Source organism: Aulonocara stuartgranti, assembly GCF_965226115.1.
Source record: "Aulonocara stuartgranti genome assembly, chromosome: 9".
NCBI classification, from domain to species: Eukaryota; Metazoa; Chordata; class Actinopteri; order Cichliformes; family Cichlidae; genus Aulonocara; species Aulonocara stuartgranti.
Window position 1 is genome coordinate 33,953,191 of NC_138960.1, and position 20,554 is coordinate 33,973,744.

The 20,554-nt window shown below is 42.1% G+C and overlaps 1 protein-coding gene across 2 annotated transcripts in view; it reads right to left on the reverse strand.

The window, feature by feature from the left end:
• Positions 1–11,126: 11,126 nt before the first annotated feature.
• Positions 11,127–20,554, reverse strand: part of LOC309714133 (sodium channel protein type 3 subunit alpha-like) — a 279,618-nt gene continuing 270,190 nt past the window's right edge. For both annotated transcript variants that reach the window (XM_082546328.1, XM_082546327.1), the window contains exon 32: positions 11,127–20,273. In XM_082546328.1, the coding sequence (XP_082402454.1) occupies positions 18,970–20,273 (1,304 nt within the window). In that variant the 3' untranslated portion in view covers positions 11,127–18,969. The remainder of the gene's footprint in view (positions 20,274–20,554) is intronic.

Sequence of the window (20,554 nt, forward strand, 5' to 3'; positions counted from 1 at the left end):
TTAACTCTCCTCCTCTGTTGTTTCTTTTAACAAACTCCAGAAGAGAAAGTGACTGAAGAGGAACCTAAAGTAAGCTTTATGGGCAGCAGAGCGGTCTCCTTTATCTCCACCTTTCTTTTATGGTTTTATGTTTACACTTCAGAAAAATTCAGGTTCTAATATTTTTTTATAATATTATATAATATTTATTTATAATAACAAATAATTTTATAATATAATATAATATAAGAAAGCTGTGTTTTACATATAAGCAGAGGGAACCTTCGGGCTTAGCATGAATAAACAGTCCCTCTCATTTGCCACAGGATCTCTGCATGTTTGAAAACTTGAAGTCAGATTCACTCTTTGTGTTTTAGTCCTCTTGGTAACATTTTTTTTTTAGAAGTTTAAGGGTCAGCTGCGTTTCAACATATACTCTAGTCTACACTGAGTGTAAGTGGTTCAGATGTTCTTATTTTAATTTCATTTATAAAATATTTCTTTATTATTCCACTTTTTGTTGGTGTCAGTCCTGCAGTGTCTTTGTCCTCCTGCAGGAGGCAGTGTAAATCTGCAGAAAGGCCGATACAGCTGCAGCTTTTTGCAAACAAAAGCACCTTTTTTTCTTTTTCCTTTTTGCCTTTCACTGTTCTGCCTCCTCGTCTCTCTCCTTTTCTTCAGCTTTTTTCCTTTCTCCTCCTTCCTTTCTTTCCCTTTCCTTTATTATCTGCGTGTTTATTGAAGCTGATAATTTTCTGAAGATCAGGACGGGTCGACTGATGCAAAAGACAATCAGAATTTACATTTAATTACATCACGATATGTGTGTGAATGTTATCGTTGTGTCTGTGTGTCTGTAAGTGTGTGAGTGTGCGTCTGTGTGTACGATCTCTCTCTCTCTGTCTGTGCGTGTTATCAGTGAGCGTCAGCTGGCTCCTTGCTTTGTTTTTAGGTCACTTTTGCACCAACTTCCTTAAATCAGTCTGAAAGCAGCTCAGTTCTTTAAAATAGAAACAATTAGTGTGGGCTTGACATTCAACTCTTTCTCTCTTTCGTTCTTTCTTTCTTTTCATCTTTTCCTTTCTCTTCTGTCCTCTATGGTTTGCTTTTCTTTGGAGAGGGGGAAGTAGGCCGTCTGTCTCTGACTGGGCAGCACACATCAGCTCTGTCTTGTTGTGATGACGAAGCTGATCTGATAGTGACAGCTCTGCCCCTCATTGTTTTACACCTGGACCGTGAAACACGTGACAGGGATTGATCTTCTGATTCAACGGGGTCTTTGGATGGTAAAAGGTGTTCAGAGTTGTGAAATATAAAAATCATCAAAACAAATTGGATGTAGCAAATGGGAAGCTGCTATGATTCTGAGATGAGCATGTTTGGCACCATCAGGTCTCCAAAGACCTGAAAAGGTCCCAAAACATCGTTTGTTTTAATGATCTTTACAGGAGAAATGTTTGCACAGAGCCACAGTATCTGCTGTAGCCAGACTATCCATATCTGGGCTTCAGTGCTGCACAGGTGAATTTCCCCAAATGTTGCTTTACTGATGCGCTTCATAAAGCCGGGTTTGCCTCTGCTTCATAAAGCAATTTTGAGCTTAAATAACCAAAGTATTTTTAATGAAATTAACTTCTCGAGGAGAAATGTAGGCGGGCTGCACTGTGTAAATTTGACATTATTCAATAATGATCCACCCACTTTATCTACCTTCAGTGTTGCACTTTGAGCCTGTTTCACTTTCAGCCTTGGTGTCCTTGATAATTTAAAGCCAACTCATTTAAATCAGACATCATTCCCTTGAATTCAATTTGAGAAATGTACGGGTGTTTGTGGTTCTGCCTTAACTGGATGAAATCTTACCTAACAGGTCATTTATCTGCCAGCATTGGTAACCATTCTTCTAACACTGTTAGCTTAACTTGTGGCTCAATTCTGTATAGATCCGCTTTCGTCTATATTTAAGAAAACATAATATTGTCATCTACTTCTATGCTGACGATGTCCTGATATATCTTTCATTGTACACGAATCATATTTCACTCATTCTTAAATATTTGCAGTGGCACTGCTGCACTGCAGGAGGAAAGCTGGCAGTGGAGAATCGACCTCAGCAAGGAGAAAACACAAATAAAGAAGGAAAGCTCAGTTTGATTTCTCATTAAACTTTGGGCGGCAGCAGCAGAAGACTTTTTTTTTTTTTTTAAATAAATGTGGGACCGACTGTATTAGACAGTCTGGTTGTAGCCACATTTGAGCTCCCGTCAAAGACACAAATGGTTCATGAGTTGCTGTTTACAACCTTCCTTGTTTTCCACATAGCAACAAACACCTGGACGGTGTTCTTGTAGCTGAGGGATTCAGTGACAAGATCCTCTTGAGGTTTCCTTCCAGGCATGTGGTGCACTCTCTGATCTCCGGGGGTATCCAGGGATCCAGCTGATCTGGTATCAATGGTAACCATTTTTCTAAGAAGGAAACATACTTGTTACCTTTCAGTCCCTCTGGGAATCATGCTGTTCTCAGAGCTTTCTGTCTCTGTGTGTTTTTCCCACCAGGTTTTTCACAGGCTTGCTGTAGCTTGGTCGATCACTGCTGTTGTTCATTGTACTGTATTTTTGCCCCAGTTGTGCTTCTCAGAGATATATTACAGCTGTCTTTACAGCATCTGCTGAATGCAGATGCTTTCTTCATCATGTTTATTTGAATTTTGTGCTGTTCTCAGTCCTGATGCATCAAATAATAGTGAAGTTCACGCATGTCTCTGTTACCCTAAATGTGTGCTTTTGTGGTTGACTGTCATGATCCAGGCTTTGATATCAGTGTGAAGGAGATGTCACACCCAACCTGACACTTTTCACTGTGAGACAGAACAAAGCAGAATCCTTTGCTAATCCTAAAAAGCAAGTAAAACAACAAAAACAAACCAAGTGCACAGCATCGAGGTCCACACAGGACACTCCCACGGTCTCCGGGGACACTTTAGATTTCCTGCCTTGTGGAAGGTTGCACCATAATCCTGTCATGTAGCAAGAGCTCTGGCATGTGCTGATGTTTGTTCTGACATTGTAACAAAAAAAATGTGGTTATTATTTAGACAATCTGCACGAATTGTTGGCTCTTCAACATGAGGTACAAATAAAGCTTCAAAAATAAAACCAAATTACAGCTGAATGATAAATCAATGAGTTCAGCTTTAAATAGAGAGAGAGAGTGAGTGTGTGTGTGTGTGTGTGTGTGTGTGTGTGTGTGTGTGAGAGAGAGAGAGAGAGAGAGAGAGAGAGAGAGATACCCCTCAGGAGACTGAGGTCGGGGAACACACTCTTCCCCCCGTCTGCCATCGCGGGACCTCATCAACACCTCGCTGCCATGCCAATGGAGGACACACACTGCATGTCTCCCGTGGGACCCCCAACACTTATTACAAAAGATGTGAAGGACAGAGGAGGGGAGTGGGGGGGGGAGGGCAAGATGACAGTTGGAGGGTTAAAGGACGTTTCCTTCCACAGAGTATACGGCGCCGCACACTCTCTTTGTGTGTTTTACGACTAAGAAGCGTATGACATCACAGGATTGGCTCCTTCATGCTGCATCGGCAACTGTCCTGCATATACTGAGTGTGCGCGTGTGTGTGTATTCATAACGCAGTGTGTTTGCCTGGTGTCGCGCTTTGATCCTAACAAGTGCAGAGAGGCAAAGTCACAGTGAACAACGATGAAGAAGAGAAAATGGCTGTAGAAAAAAAAAACTAAATATGATTTTCCGTTAATAGAGTTTAAAAGTGACGCTAATGTCAAAGATGATGCTTCTAGTGTTAAATATGGAGACCCGTGAGCTGCTCTGTGGAGCTCAGCAGCTTCTTACAGCTCCCTGTCTTTGTTTTACAGCATCAAAACTGAAATGTGCCATTTTCAAGTCCACCGACGACACAAATTTAGGTGTGTTTTGGTGCGATGTTCAAGTGCAGATTCAGAGTTCACCTTAGTTAAGCTTTGCCCATGCACATGTTCTGGCTGGACCAACAGCAAGGATGTTGCTGTGCGGGAAAATGCAGGAAGAATTATCTTAGCTGGTTCAATCCCTATATTCACCACATTTATTACACTAACAGACAAGAAAAGAAGAAAAACATGTCGTTATTACTCTCATGACCCCAAATCCTTTTTTTCACTTTGAGAACTTGCACAACAGGCTTATGTCATCTTTAAAACACCTCCAGGCACTTATTTAGTTTAGATGTCATTACTGGGACATCCATTAGACGGAGAAATCGCTTCTCAGACATTTGCACATCTTTCAGTTTGATGTCACATTTAGATGTGAGAAAAGACGAGAAGCCGACAGTTCTTCACCACTGAAGGTCTGCTGGAATTGGCTAATTATTTTCTCCATTATTGTTCATTTTTAATGACAAAAAGAAAATAATTTTCAGTTTAAAAAAAGATTCAGTTTTTGTAGATTATGAAAATCAGCAGAGGGGAATGAAACCCCTGCGTTTCTATCAGGCTGAAAGATGGCAAAGTGCTCCTCTAAATGAATCTGTTATAATGTCGTTTGCATCGATTGGTTGCAGTAAACTATAAAACCCATATCTGCTATTATTCACTTAGTGATGAATAATTACTGATACACTAAATTTGCGATTCCCTAATGAACACACTCATATTGATGCAGGAGCAAACATTCGGCTGACATCTTTGACTTACAGTAAAACTTTCCAGAGACTTCCGTCTTAAACCACGTCTTCATTCATACATCGATTTACATTACGGGGACAAAATGGAAACACGTCCCTGCAGTTAAAGCAGCTTTTTGTCATCAAAGCATCTTCTGCTCATCTTTGGCCTTCAGTTCTTCTGGGCGCCCTCAGTATGCACCACAGGGAAGGAAAACACCCACAATCCCACAGGAGAGACTGACCTTGCGCAGTGTAAGGTGTGCTCATCGCTCGATAACCAGTTTCATTACATGTTAATATTTTAAGTTTTCTGTAATTTGAACATTTTTAGAAAGAAAAACCTTTGGAAAAGAGCACCAACGTAACGCTTATGATGTGGACGGACAGAAACGAACATGATACCTGGAATGTTTCTGTTTTTGAAAATGCACAGAGGAAAACTTTAAAACATGCTTTCTGGGTAAAACTTCAATGTGCCACAAAGGGAAGATCTCCTTTTAATCTGCGTGCTACCTGCAGCCACGATTCCTTCTGAAGAGAATCAGCCATAGAAAGTATGACATATCTCAGAAATCGCTGTGAACAAAAATCAAGTTTGAATTTTTTATGAATAGTGTCCTGCACTCGTGGAGAAACAACGTGTACAAAGAAGCAGTCTGAACCCACTTCGAGGGCCTGTATACACACACACACACACACACACACACACACACACACACACACGCTTTATTATCGACCCACAGCAATGTCCCTTTTGGGTTGGCACACACTTCTGACCGCTCTCTCTCTCTCAGCGTTGTGCAAACTGTCTGATGGAAGAACCTTCCCTCCTTACTGCTCGCGTCACTAAAAGCAGTACAGAGCTTGTTTGTGCCATCACCACCACCTGTCCACTCACCTGCCTGGCACCACCCCTTCCCTGCAGCTGAGCCAGGGACCACACCTCCGCCACAATATACAAGCTCAACACAGAGACTCTGGAAGTCAAAATGTCATTCATGATCTCTGGAGGTTTGAGTACGAGCCAGTATGAGCTGTGATGCTCCTGTAGAAACCACCACTTTATAAGGTAAAAAATGATTGACAAAGACTCATCCCACATGTTTGATGTGGCAGATTGTTGTGCTGGGCGTCCTTCTTGATGCCACAGGGATTAGTGCCTCTTCCTGCTCCCAGAATCAAAGCTGATAGTTTTTGCTCCTTAGGTGAACGTGCAAACCATCACACGACGACATCGACCTCATTTTAACAACAAGTCTGTTTTTTGCAGTGTCACTGAAGAAGCGACACTACACACGATCCAAAAATCACAACTGAAACCTCTCTGATTGGTTGATTGGCTGTTACCATGGAGAAACACACAAACACAAACACGTTCAAGCTAATATCGTGCAAGGCTGTGATAATAAACAGGATAACGTCTGGAAGTCACTGGATATGGAATCTGGGATTTGCAGTGCATTATGGGATGAGTAGTTCACTGTAAACAGTAATCATTCACACAGTCTTATTTTTGTTAGTTTGTTTTCCTTTATTTTTTGATCCAAATCAAATCGCTCATGTTTGACTTTGTTTTAAGGCTTCAAACTCTTCATATAGAAGAAGAGTTATAAATCCACCTGAGAAACAGGAGCTGTTGGAAAAAGTACTATAGTTTGAAGGTAACCTTTGTGTGGTTTCATTAAATATACCAAAGTTAATATACAGAAAAGAATCAGCTAAAAAAAACCCCATTTATTCCTGTATTCCTGCTGTCACACACCCTCCAGAGGTAGATTTGGGTGCAGCGGCACGGAGATCCCAACTAACGTTCATCTTTGTGTTTTTTATGCCTTTTTATTGTCTTCCTGATCTCCACTAATCTCGCCTGGACCCACAACACCATCGCCCTAGTGAGGGAGCGCCTCTGTGTCCTAAAGAAGAATAACCTGGAGCAGAAGCTGCTGCTGGCCCTCTGTCGCTCCTCAGTGGAGCGCGTCATCTCCTGCTGCCCGGTGTTTGGTAGGCAGGGGCCACAGGAAGGCTGCACAGACCGTAATTAACACCACCCAAAAAATCACTGGCTGCCCTCTGCCACCCCTGGAGGCCATCGCCAGATCCTTCTGCCTCAGGTAAGCCAGGCCCATCACATGTTTGACCTATTGCCCTCCGGTCGGTGCCTCAGGTTAATATTTTTAACCTGTCCTCTAATCTGCACCTTTCTCTTATTTTGTGCATATTTCTCCTCTTTGTTATTATTCCTGCTTTCTACTATTTATATTTCATTCCACACAGTTGATGTGGAGCACCCAGGGCTTATTCTGTTCTATTACATATGTTGTTGGAGTTACTTTTCCAGTAATTACATCGTTGGAAAACTGTGTTTGGACATCACGTCATGAATTGAAAAGATAGTAAGAATGAACCGGAGCCCCGGGATGGTCCCTCCTCACTAACTTAAAGCCGGATTGAGGATCTCAGGCATCAAATAGCTGTTTTACTCACAGCTGGTAGAGGGTGCTGTTCTGGTGAGTATTCAGATGCCATATATTAACTGGGTAGTGGGTTCATATTATGAAATGAGAAGTAGCTGCTGATGATTTAACAACAAATATAAACAACATAAGGAGGGCTTTATTGAGAAGAACTATTCTTAAAGGTGGTCAGAAACGTACGACGTTTAAAGCGAACTGTTCCTTTAAGATTGGAGCTTTTTGGCAGGCAGACAGATGGGGAAGCTCCTTTTAACATATGCTGAGGAACTCTGGCACCCTCTCTGCGTTTCAGGGCTAGAGATGAGGTTATGTAACTACGTAAACAAGTCAGCACACACGCTTTTTATTTCTCTCTCTCAGTTCAGTGCCTTGCTCAAGGGCAACAACAAGGCAGTTCACTGAGTTCAGTCTGTATTCACGTGTGCTTGAGGGCATTGGCGGAGCTGAAGCAAGTCTATTAATTGACAGAAGGTAAATGAGAACTGTTTAAGCTATTTAACCAACAGCAGTTTCCAGCCTCTGACACGCGAGGACGTTCCTGCAGGTTCATTTCACTGAAATCAGAACGTCTTCGTGTTTTAGACCGGATGAAGCAAACAATTTAAACGCAGTCATCTATGTCATCAAACAACAACTCAGTGAGTGGAAAAGCTGCTGGTGGGCTTTAAACAGAAGTTTCAGCCTTTCAAAAAGACAGAGAAGCTTTGTTCACGAGTGCGCCGGCTCCTCAGTCAAACCGCTCACAGCATGACGGCTAAACCCAGCAAATACTCTGACCTTGAATAACTGACACCTGATCGCTTTGTGTCTGGTTTTGGTTGAAAAATTGTTCCAAAATGAAAATTGTGCCCACGTCAGAGGATTTACATGCAGATACATGTTAGTAGCTTAAACATGATCCATGCATTCATCCTCTGCTGCACATTGGGGTTCGTGTGGTTGCTGGGCCAGCGTTCTCAGCTGCCCCGGGGCATATCGAGGCATTCCCGAGCCAGCTGAGAGACGTAATCTCTCCAGTGTGTCCTTGGATCCAGAGAGGACCCAGGATGTGTAACTGTTAGCCGGAGCCCTTAGCCCGCAGAATGCCAGAAACTGTCATATCTTATAAAAACAAAGCTTCAAATCAAACCAGACAGAGATGAAAGCACCACTGTTGACAAAGAGAGGAAATCTCGCTAAAACTCAGCTTAAAAAAGGACATGAAAAGACCTAAATCAGTTGTGAATGCATGTCTCATTACTTGTGTCTATAACTCCCAGCTCCCTGCCCTTTGGTGCAAAACATCTGTGTTTTTTTGTAATTTCCTAAAACACTTGGAAGTAGGCACTCTCCTGGGAACTGTTTTCCCCTGCAGATTAATCCACCTTTGTGCGGTGGTCTAAGGCTCCTGAATGAAACAATACCTCATAACACTGTTGAAGCAGGGTCATCACGAGGGAGGTGAAACAGGAGGGCCACAAAGAGGCAGAGGGTAACACAGCAGACGGGTTTCCAACAGCAGCTTCAAGTGTCATCCTCAATCTGCTCTGACACACACACACAGCATTAGATCACGAGTTCAGCTTCATGACAAAAGTGGGCAGCGTAAGCAGGCATGACGTGCAGAGGCGAACTGGCGCCAAAGCCGACATGGAGGGAGGAAGCGCAGGGAGACGGATGCACACAGTAGTGTGCAAAAACAGTCCGCTGTGAGGACGGAGAGCTACCCGACGCCATAAACCTGCACGTCCGCCCACCCGTCTGTCCAACCTGGAAATGAAGCCGGGATGCTCCACTCATCTGCTCACAAACAATGTGGAGGTGACGTTATTTTAGGAAAATGAAGACAGAGTAACATTACCAACAATTAAAACCTTGATGTTGAGAGGCTGTGTGGCCTTCTGTATACCTGACTCTGTCTCTACTGACTTTAGCTCATTACATAGTGAACTGAAGTTGGTAATGCCTCCTCCACTCAGCATCAGCCTCCAGGGCTGAAACATGAAGCTCCCTGGTGTCCTCTTCAGGGCTAGCTCCAAAAGCAACTCAGTCCCCACCAATGTTCCCTCTAAGCTGTGCGTGTGCGCAAATGCGCAAAAAATGTACCATGTGGACCAATCAAAAAATGATATGGCAACATGGCATTTAAATGTTTAGGGAGGGGGAAGTTTTAGGAGTGACGACGTGTTTGAGATGTGAGAGATTTGCTACGTTTAGCGCAAATCTTGTGTAGTTAGTGTGTAGTTAGTGTGTAGTTAGTGTGTAGTGTAGTCAGTAGTGTTGTTGTGTGTCAGAACAATGAGGCGACTGCTGAGTGTTACAGGTGTTACAGCAGTGACACATCTGCTGCTGTCAGGCCTGCAGGTATCAGGCTGTTGTTCTCCTTCATCTCATAGTGGACAGAAATTATTTTTGGAGTGACACAAATAATTTGTGTGGCATCAGATTTGATGCAGAACAGCTGATTGTTCTGTAAATAGTTTGAAATGTTTATTTAAAAAAACGCCTTGGCTGCATTTTTAGGTAAACAGCTGCAAAACACTTAGTTTGCATAACTCAGTAACTTTTTTGAAGAAGTAACTATGTAATTAATTGCCCAACATTGGTCATTATATACTGTTACAGACTCTCTCCCAGACCACAGACTCATAATACAAGTCAGAGCTTTATAAAAAAAAAAAGAAAGTTGTGTTTTCAAAATTGGAGTTATTTTTCCTTCCAATAGTGTTAACATGCTACAGGTCATGAACAAGATTTCTTCTCATTGTAAGTGGGCTGAAGCAGTTAATTAAAAGTAGTCTAACATAAATGCTGTAATTTGATTATTTTAATAAACATGTAACTTGGATGGATTCAATGCTGGCGTGACCACAGTGCACACGTAATGCAAGTACTTCCAATACTTAATGAACACTGTTAATGTGTCTGACATTAAATGTGGTAACTTCTGCAGGACCCCACAACTACAGAGACTTCGACAGCTGTGACAGGTGTGTTTGGTAGTAATATAAGGTACTCTAAAGACATTATATTGGTTAGTTTAAGGATAAGACCGAAACACAGGCTTTCATTGTGTCTTCCTGCTTCTGCAGTAATATGTATTCTACCAGTTTAAGCTGTTCTTTTCTTCTTATTTTTATCGTGCTGATAGTCTGTGTATAGACTGAGTCAGCTCTGAAGTCTTCTCTGCTTTCTGTGTTTTAGTGAAAGCAGCTGTTGTTAAAGATTTAGTAGTTCCAGGTCCAAGGTCTGTGAAGATTCTCAGTCATCCAGGTCCTCGTAGTCTAAGGAGCTTGCAAAGAAAAGCGTCTGGACTTCTTTGGGTTGCTTGAAGACGTTTCACCTCTCATCCGAGAAGCTTCTTCAGTTCTAAGGTCAAATGGTGGAGAGTCCCAGATTTAAACCCCGTGGGAGTTTCCCCCCAAAGAGGGACAAAAGGACCCCCTGGAGATTCTCTACCTAATCACATGAGCCGAGGTGTGAAAACAGGCGTGGGTCACAATCAGCCAGGGTTTCGAGTGAGCTCATTGTGAAACCTAGCCCCACCCTATCATGTGATTTCCTGATCTCTCCAGCGTGTCCTTGGTCTACCCTGGGGTCTCCTTCCAGTATGGCTTGCCAAAAACACCTCACCTAGGAAGCGTCCAGGAGGCACCTTGGTTAGATGCTGAACCCCCTCCACCAGCTCTGTGTGGGGTGGAGGAGCGGCAGCTCTACTCTGAGCACCTCCTGAATATACAAGCTCCTCATCCTATCATTAAGGCTGTGTCCAGACACCAGCAAGCACCAGAGGAAGCTCATTTACTCTGCTGGCATCCATAAACTCACCGTTTCCGTCGTTACTCACAGCTCGTGGCCATTAGAGGGCGTGGCCTACCCGCCAGGAAGTAGGCTGACCCTTTGCTGCCAAATCGTACACCTACCTATAGATGGGTTACTAGTCCCCTGGTGGTGGACCTGGATCACACATATATCCATTTTTCACACAGCACACAAAATAAAACCACCACAACAGATTCAGTATTAAATTTTTTCTTGTTTATTACAGGAGGCTTTTCTTTTATATACAGAGACATGTATTTGCAAAATACTAAAAAGTATTTCAACTCAAAGTACTAAAAAGTATATATATATTTATATATATTCATATTATAATTATAATTGTAAATATTATTGTCTCTAAAACACCAGGGTGGGGTCACTGAGGCACGGCTTTCGCCTCCTTTACACCGAGGTTTCACCGGCGAGTACCACTGAAGTCAGAGGAAAACGTTGTAACTTATTATGTTTTTGGGTTTTGTGTTTTTAGAAAATGACACAACTGTGATGGACACTGTTCCAATTTGGACTTTAAAAGTTGTGCTCATTACGTTGCTATTTCTTAATTTCCGTATATATTCAAGCCTTAAATTTCAGGAGTTACAAGGTTTTAACCCTCCAGCTATAAAGTTTAATGTTTTCCAGCGAAAGCACTAAAACTACTTGTATCATGAAACCTCTTATCGTCAACTTAGTGAAGCATATTTTCCAACTTCTACTATTTGTGGCCTCATTTTATCCCAAAGGTGGCAATAAGAGAAATGTTCCTGTTTTTCTCGTGTGGAATAAAAGAGGATTCGAGAGGTGTCAGAAAGGGAAATATTCAAACTCCCCCCCTTTCCTAAGAAAAAGGCAACTTTCTCAAGATATGAGGTTTCTTTGGGACTGATATGACACTGGAAATCTGCAAACCAGTTCGCCACCCGCTGTGAAACCAGTGACGGTGTAAATGGGACGACTGTGGTTTAAGCAGTGAGAAGATGCCTGGAAAAACCAAACCCATGACGGCGGGAAAAATAATAATAATAAAAAAACCCCAAAAGCATCATTTTTATTATCCTCATACTGTAAATAAGATACAACATCACTCACTGCCTGTTTACACAACTGTTGTATTGCATTTATCACACAGTTAATAGTAAGAATAGCAATAACAGAGAACAATGAAACCTCTGGTTTTCTGTGCATTTCCTCCGTGTGGGTGTTTGTCGTTTTGTTTCGAGGATGATGAAGCAGCTTTTGGTTTTCAAACAGGGGAAGAAGGCAAAAAGGAGCAGAGATTCTCAGTTTGTGTTTTAAACACCCCCCTCCCTTCATAAAATGGACTCTTCCAAACCCCTCAGTAGCACCACATGGTCTGACCCACAGCTTGGAGCAAAGATGGTGTTTAATTTGCTCAGACTTTGAACAGTTTATCATATCAGAGCAGGAAAAATCATAAAGCAGACAGATTTTTGTTCTGTTTTTCATTCTGAGTGCTCAAACATTTTGGAGGTTATTTAGAAGGCTTTGTTACTTTCCCTTGTACAGACTGTTCAGGGACAAAGCTGCTCTTTGTTTTGCTGCTGTAATTGCTTCATTGTTTGTTTCAGGTGAACAAACTTCGGAGCAGCCAACTGTCCCAGTGATTGCAGTAAGTGTTTGAATGTGTTTTTGTGCTCAGTGCAAACCAAAGTCTGAGGTCCAGATTCACTGAAGCAACACTCTGACAAAAGCTTGTGCAGTTTTCTTTTTTCCACTGCAGCAAATACTGAATATCAGTTTGAGAGAGCTGGATATGTCAGGATGAGGTTGCCAAGCAGTACCCACCAAGTAATATCACCCTGGAGCTGTAGACTGGCACAAACTACAACGCTGTTAACAGGATGCCTCCAGTAGCAAACCCCGGAGGTTTGAGCTTTCAAGAAGCTTCTCAAAGCATAAAAACGGATTTGTCTCAAAGCTGGGCCTCCTGTTTTACTGATGAATCCTAAATCCTAAATGAACTATTTCTAATTACCTTTGTAAACTTGAACTGAAACGTCCATGATCAGGGGCAACAACTAGAGTATGTTTCTTGTAAACTCTTGAGGCTTTGCCATTCCCTGGCTGTCCTTGTAAATACGAATATGCTTTGAGTGACTCACCTGGTTAAATAAAGGCTGCACTGTCTCACTACAAAGACAGCTCAACTTCGTCTGATATCTCTCGAGCACAGTATTGATGTTTTACATGCATTGTGTTGATAGCTTTAGGTAATTTTGGAAGGATTTAAACAATCTTTGAAAACGGGATTCAAGACTTCATGAGCAGATCTCTGTTTGAAATCTAAGTAGACTAATGCCAATAACTGAGCCTTTAATTTGATGACTGTTCTTTTGCTGATATCTTTACTGACCTGGAAACACTCTGAAGAAAGTCCGTTTTTCTTTCTGGTCCTCTGAAAGGGTTCAAGCCAGCTCTAAGAAAATCACCGTCCTCTTTTAAAGTTCTAGTGAAGCTGTCTTTGTTCCAAATTTGGTAGTGAGTGTACAGGTCTACTGGAAATTTGATCTATAAGCTCAGTAAACGGTTTACTTATCCTTTATGATCACAGCCGCTAGTTTCAAGTCTTACAGATTAAAACATGATCTTCATTTTATAATTGATAGTCCTGTTAGAAAACCAGATTTTTGCTGTCAGAGACCTAAGACGTCAGGCTTGGAGACCAGCCAGGTTGCTACAGGAAAATTTGCATTCTTTTGCACTGAGTTCACCCAACATCTCCAGGTGAACTCAATTTCAAAGAGGTATACGCTGTTGGACTAAAAACTTTACTGCAATTGCTTTGGTTGCTAGAAGATTGCAGGGCGATCGTGGCTCAAGAGTTGGGAGTTTGCCTTGTAATCGGAAGGTTGCCGGTTCGAGCCCCAGCTTGGACAGTCTCGGTTGTTGTGTGCTTGGGCAAGACACTTCACCTGTTGCCTACTGGTGGTGGTTAAAAGAGACCAATAAGACCAATAAAAATCACTTCAATAAAGCAATCTATTTAAAACATAATCCACCTAATCCCACCCTCGTTATTTTGGTGGTCAGAGGGCCTGGTGGCGCCAGTGTCCGGCAGCCTCGCCTCTGTCAGTGCGCCCCAGGGTGGCTGTGGCTACAATGTAGCTGCCATCACCAATGTGTGTGTGGATGGGTGGATGACTGATTGTGTAAAGCACTTTGAGGTCCTTAGGGACTAGTAAAGCGCTATACAAATACAGGCCATTTACCAAGATGGCCACAAGTTCCCACAGTCTTGGTTTCATTACTGCTTGTGAGTAGTTGGCAAGTGTTAGTGGACGTATTTCATGCAAAGTATGAGCAACCAAAGCAATCACAGGGTGCGGCAACTTAAACTGCTTAAAAGTTTCCTGATGAATTTATTTCTCTCACTCGCTTATTGAACAAAACATGGTGTTCATTTAGAAAACTGTGGCCCTATTAGAGTGAAACAGTCAGATCAGCATACAGGTTAGTGAGGGCCTAATCCTGCTTGCCTGCCTCAAGACATTTCAAAAACTTAAGATGGACAAGCCTTCCTGCTTGAAACTTGAAAAATGAGACTTGGCAAGCCAGTAAGGGATTTCATGTTCATCTTTTATATGCAGTTTATGGGAATTAAACAGCTGGATGTTTTCTTATTCAGCTGTCTCCATTTTAACATCTCAGTATGGAATTACATGCCAGCATGTGCTCTGCTGACAACACTGCACGCTTTTCCCTGCAGACATTAGTGAATCTGGACCTTTTTGACAGTTAAAAGTGACGTCAGCCTGTTAGCTCTCTGTGCTGTTTGTTCGATAGGTTATGAGGAAGAGTCACAGCAGTGATGGAGGGGAGGGGACTGTGGAGACTGTGTTAATGATCAAAAACCATAAGAATCAATTCATCAACCAACCAAACATGAAACCAGTCAAGAAATCAGAAAAATCAACTGGCTCATCAATCAGTCAAGCATATTATCAATCAACCAATGGTAAAGCATGGCTTGGAGTGATGGGGTTCATGTGTAGCAGGCACACTCTGGGTCTATTGCTACTGAAAACAGCCCTTCAGCACAACTGCAACCTGAAATATTATTATTATTATTAAATACGCCTCGCAGCACAGTTCAGCAGTGTATTAGTATTTACCTAGTTTATATCGTTATCTATTCTCAATAGAATCTAGTAGAAATAGAGTCCAGACGGTGCCAGTAAAATTTTTTTCTACTTTTTTTCCTTTTTAAAATTAGTCTAGGAAAGCGTTTAGTAAAGATCCCTCGGGTGACCACAACGACAGAGACAGAGAGAGAGGTTGTTTGAAATATTGAAGCAGACTGAACAAATGCTGTACACGCACACTTTGACACTTCGTCTTAATAAAAACAAGCGGTAACGCTGCTTCACGTCGGCTTCGTGCCACTGTATGGACCCGTGTGTCTGTAAGTCCACAGTAACGCCATCAGTGCTGCATCCGGCTAATCAGATTCCACCAAATGCTCAAAGTGTTAGTGTGGGATTTTTCCCTTTAATCCACAGACACATACAGTGAGAAAAAGCATCTGTGAAGTCAAGCGTTACTCAAGAAGTCAGTTAAAAGGTATCTGCAAACCGTTATTGCTTGACGCGGTTTGTGTTTGTTTTGTTAGGTGTTTTTTTTTGTTTCTCTGTGCAAAATAGATAAAGAGCTGTCTCGCTCGACCTCCTCTCCTCCTCCAGCCAAAATGCAAAAATAATTATCATAAAAAAGATAAATAAAAATAAAGCAATTGACCTGAAAATCTTCCCAAAAAAGTAGATGAATAAATAAATAAATAAATAAATGAAGCAGTGTTTTGGTTTTGAAGAGTTGATTTTTCAATCATTGGGGGAAAAAAATGACATCAGCAAAGTCTTCAATGTGCTGAATATAAAATCTGCACCTAGAAAAATGGGCACACCTATTTCACCACAGAAGGTTCATTTTGAATTGTTTGATATTTTCAGTAAAAACTAAAGCTATAAATTCTCCGCGTAGGAGTCAGAATTCACCAATTTATCTCCTCACACTGAAATGAAATGCTTCATTTGGAGAAAGAATGAAGCAGAAAAGCTTTCAGTGTCCTGGATAAACCCGAAATGTATAATCATTGAACAACTGGGATAAAAAAATGAAAGATGTTATTTATGGTTTATGGATTAATCTGAAGCTGTAAATAGTTCATATATTTTGGCAGCTGAACGTCCAGCACCACAGAGAGCTCTGTGGTCTTCTAGCTCCATAGGGGGCGGTGTTGAGCTCATCCAGAGTGAACTGGCAGTAAAACAAAAATTTTAAATTTTCGAGGAAAAAATTTTCTTCCCGAAGTTTGCATGTTTTTTTTCGGTAGAAGGGCTCAAGACAATGAGTGGAGTTCGATTTTTTTTTTTACAGGTTTCTATTGTAGTAGAATCTCTTTCTGTGATTATCAGAGATTCACAACTTCACCACATAGGAACTTCTGACGGGGTTTCTGCTGCCATGGCGGGAGGACGTTCCATCCCAATTGCTTAAGTAATCAGCACCCATTAGCAGCATGCTAGTGTTTAATGTGCAAAACCGGCTTAACTGTGAGAAAAACCGAACATAAGTGTTGTTTTGATTAATCTCAGACATGCTGTTGATGCTGGATTTATGAAAAGTAATATAGATGTTTTTGAATAGAAGCAGGTGGAAGTCATTAACTTAGCTGTTTAGCTCCATTCACCGTTTTTCACTAAAGACAGTCTTGCCAGCGCCCCCTTCTGGATCTCTGACTGAATTGCAACCAAATTCCGATAAAATTTGGTTAATGGGAAGCAAAATGTGTGTGAATTACTGAGCCTCATTTACATGAAATGTATCTCCGCAGGGAGGCGTGTGACCTCTTGCGTTATTCATTGACAGTACCAAGAGTATTCATACTTCTGTCACACTGACAGCTAGTCAGGAACAAAATACTAAAACTTTGGCAAAGTAACAGAGTTTCATTGCCTTTTGTGCAGTCTCTGGTTTCTTCAATGTTGTCATATTGCTGTTGAGTTTTCAAGATAAGGTTGTTCCAGGACACTGGTGATGGTCAAACACGAGAGTCAGCGTGGCCTTTTAAGCTTTTCATGAAACCAAATGGGGAGAAATCCTGATGCAGATGTGCTGAGCTGATTGTCGCTCTGTAGTCAGAGCTGGCTGACACCACCAGGACCTTAAAGCCGGTTTGTGCCGAGCCGAACTCAGACCAGACAGATGCTGAATGACAGCGGGTGATTTGTCATAAAAGTTGACAATGTTCAGTTTGTACAGAGACATCAAATGCTCTTAGGAAAAGAAAAAAAATGAAAGGAGGCATTTATGGCATTAAAATAGGCTAACAGGTGTCCTGCATGAATCTCAGTGTTCTGCGCTTGTTATTGCTGTCTTGCTTCCTTTTGAATTGATCTTTTACTTCTGACCTGTGGTCATTTTTGTATGTTTTTTTAACCTCTTTGTTCAGATGTTTTTATTTTGCTTTTTGATTCTTTCTATGAAGCGCTTTGTAACATTGTTAGGAAAAAGCTATATAAAATCTACGACTATTATTATTATTACCATCATCATTATTTTTATTACATGTCTTTGTTCAGTTGTTAAAAAGCAAAGACTAGTGGTTTGCTGCATGCTTAAACCTATTTTGAATTTGTGCTAGGCTGGTGTTAAACCAGCAGTCTGATGCTTTTACTAAACTGAATAATAAAAAAAAGAGTAAATTCACCTGCAGTCTTGACTATTTTTGGCATAGGAGAATAACACTACAGTTGACAAGCCTCTTATTTTCCTTCCACCCAGGCAGGTGTTTTTCAAAGCATTCCATAAAACTTATTCCTAAATCATGCATCCTTAATCAATGAAAGCCAGTAAGCTTCATTTTTCTCCCCACTCAGTGTGGTGACAGTGAAATAGGACTCTTCTGCTTCATGTTATAGGGAAGTGAAGCCGGAATATCTAACATGACTTTTAGACAAATCACCCACAAGCCAACAAACTGCCGAGTATGAGGGCGTCCACCACTGGGCAAAGATGCGTGTTAGAAGAGTTTGGGACCGTGTAGAAAATCTCATTGTGCACTTGTGTCATTTTTTTGGTGTTATCGCAAAAAGTTTTGAGAAGAAAAATAATGAAATCCCAGGCTCTTCTACACTGTGCCTTCGCCCAGGTGCGGTAAAGCGAGAGCAGGTGCAAACTCAAAAAGTGCAAAACTGCCAACAAAAACAGATGAAGATTCAGGTTGTTGAGATTTTTTTTTCCTGACCGCACCTTCTCCTCTCATCTATTACAACATAGTAGTTCAGCCACTTTTTCATAGCTAGTGCCACTCCGAAGTCAAAAGAGAGACCGCTAACTGGTTTTCTTCAACTTACTCTAAAAAATATAAAAAATAGTAATAATTGTACCGCTATTAAAAGACTGGTAACATCAACAACGTACTTTTACTACGAAAACATTGTTTTGAAATCACGTTGTCATTATTTTCCCTCCTCTCTCGAGTGTCAGTCAGAACGCCACCGACCCTTAACGTGTTGAGAAACACCGCCGTCACTCTTACAAGAAAACATACTCTGAGAATATTGATCAACTGTGGGAAGGCACAAACTCCCCAGGCCAAAAAATGATGGATACATTTGTGATATAGTTGCTCTGCCCCCTCTGACCACCTGTAGCTTTGGTGAAAGGTCATTGTTCTAAACTCCCGGTTCTGGTTGACCCAAGAGTAGGTTTTCCTTTACTGTCTATTACTCCAACAAAGGCAGAGTTGACCTGACAGACAGGGTTACCCTCTCTGTTTTGCAGTTGCTTTGCTTCCTTTCAGGAAACTCCCAAAACACTTTCTCCAGGGAACAGGAAATGACATTAAAGGTAGTAATTCTTCCATGTTGCAGGCTCCTCATAGTTCTTCATAGCTTCTTTCTGCTGCCGCTTCAGCGTTCTCAGCTATGGTACATCCAGTAAACAAAAGAATAAACAGGCCAACCTCAAATGAGAAAATCCTCATTTGTTAATTATTTTTTTGCTTTTCTGTTCCTGCTATGGCGTCATTTCCTGCTGTCTGTCATGGGTGATTTCTGACTGTGATTGTTCACTTTGTTCGCTGCCCGCAGTGTCGGCAACAGTTTCTGTCTTGACAGCGAGCGGTTGAAAGATCTCGGATGTGGCCCGTGTTACGCTGTCATATGAAGGTGGAGATGAGGTGGAGGAAATCGTCTCTGAGCGCTCGATCCCTAACATGCTTGAGCCGTAGTTTTCTCTCATCATGGTAGCAATCAGCCCTTCTTTCTCAGGCGCATCCTCCCCAAACACTACTTCACCTCCTTGTTCACCTTCACCTCCCGCATGCCGAGGTGTGGTGATCTGGCGGTACATGTAGGAGGCGGCCTTCAGCTGTCGCCTCACAAGGTGTCTGCGGTAACACCTCTGGATGATGGTGGCGGAGACTTCTTCCTGCTTGCGCCTCAAAGTTGTAGTTATGGGTTCATAAGAGATCTTGGACGGGTTCGCCATCATGAACTTCTCCTCCATCTGCTGCTTGAGGGCATCCATCTCTCCTGACTCGCCCAGGACACGCTTGGTAAAGGCAAACAGGATGTCCAGGCAGTGGATTTTGTCTCCACTGACCATGGGCAGGTCCATGGAGATCAGTTTGATCTTGTTAGGCTTGGCGATGCGCAGCGGCTCTAGCAGCGAGTCAGCAAAGTCGGACAGCTTGGAGTACTCGATAAACTGCGTGGCCTCCGGGTCGAACTTCTCCCAGACCTCGTAGAACATCTCGAAGTCGTCTTCGCTGAGGGGTTCAGTGCTTTCCTCAGTGGCAACACTGAAGTTCTCCAGGATGATGGCGATATACATGTTTACCACAATCAGAAAGGAGATGATAATGTAGGTGACAAAGAAGGTGATGCCCACTGATGGGTTCCCACAGTTCCCCCTGACGGTGGTGCCAGTGTGGGGGATGTTGGCATCGCACTCCTCAGGGGAGTTGTTGAGAATGGGATTGAGAAGGCTGTCCCATCCTGCAGAGGTGGTGATCTGAAACAAGCAGATCATGCTGTTCCCAAACGTCTCAAAGTTGAACATGTCATCGATCCCCCCCTGCCGTTTCACGTAGGCAAAGTTGGCCATACCAAAGATGGCGTAGATGAACATGACAAGGAACAGGAGAAGTCCAATGTTAAAGAGAGCAGGAAGGGACATCATGAGGGCAAACAGTAACGTCCGGATTCCTTTAGCGCCTCTGATGAGGCGCAGAATTCGTCCAATACGAGCCAGTCGGATCACTCTGAACAGTGTGGGTGACACAAAGTACTTTTCAATGATATCAGCAAGCACGATCCCTGAAAACAAAAAGCAACAAAGATGTAAGTCACACCACTTATATGCATTTATAGAAACATTTGCAACTCCTGGGTGAGCTTCTAATTTGATTTGTTTCTTGTTTTAGGTCTGTGAAACAAAGAATTGTGTTTTGTTTTTATTCATTATCCACTTCTATCACTTGTTTCTCTGATGTCTCTGGTTGGAAAAGGTTACCAGTTTTTGTTGGGAGTAAGAGTGAAACGACATGTTTGATCCCCCCTTTTTATGTGAATGTGCTCAGATCCTGAAGTAGAAATCT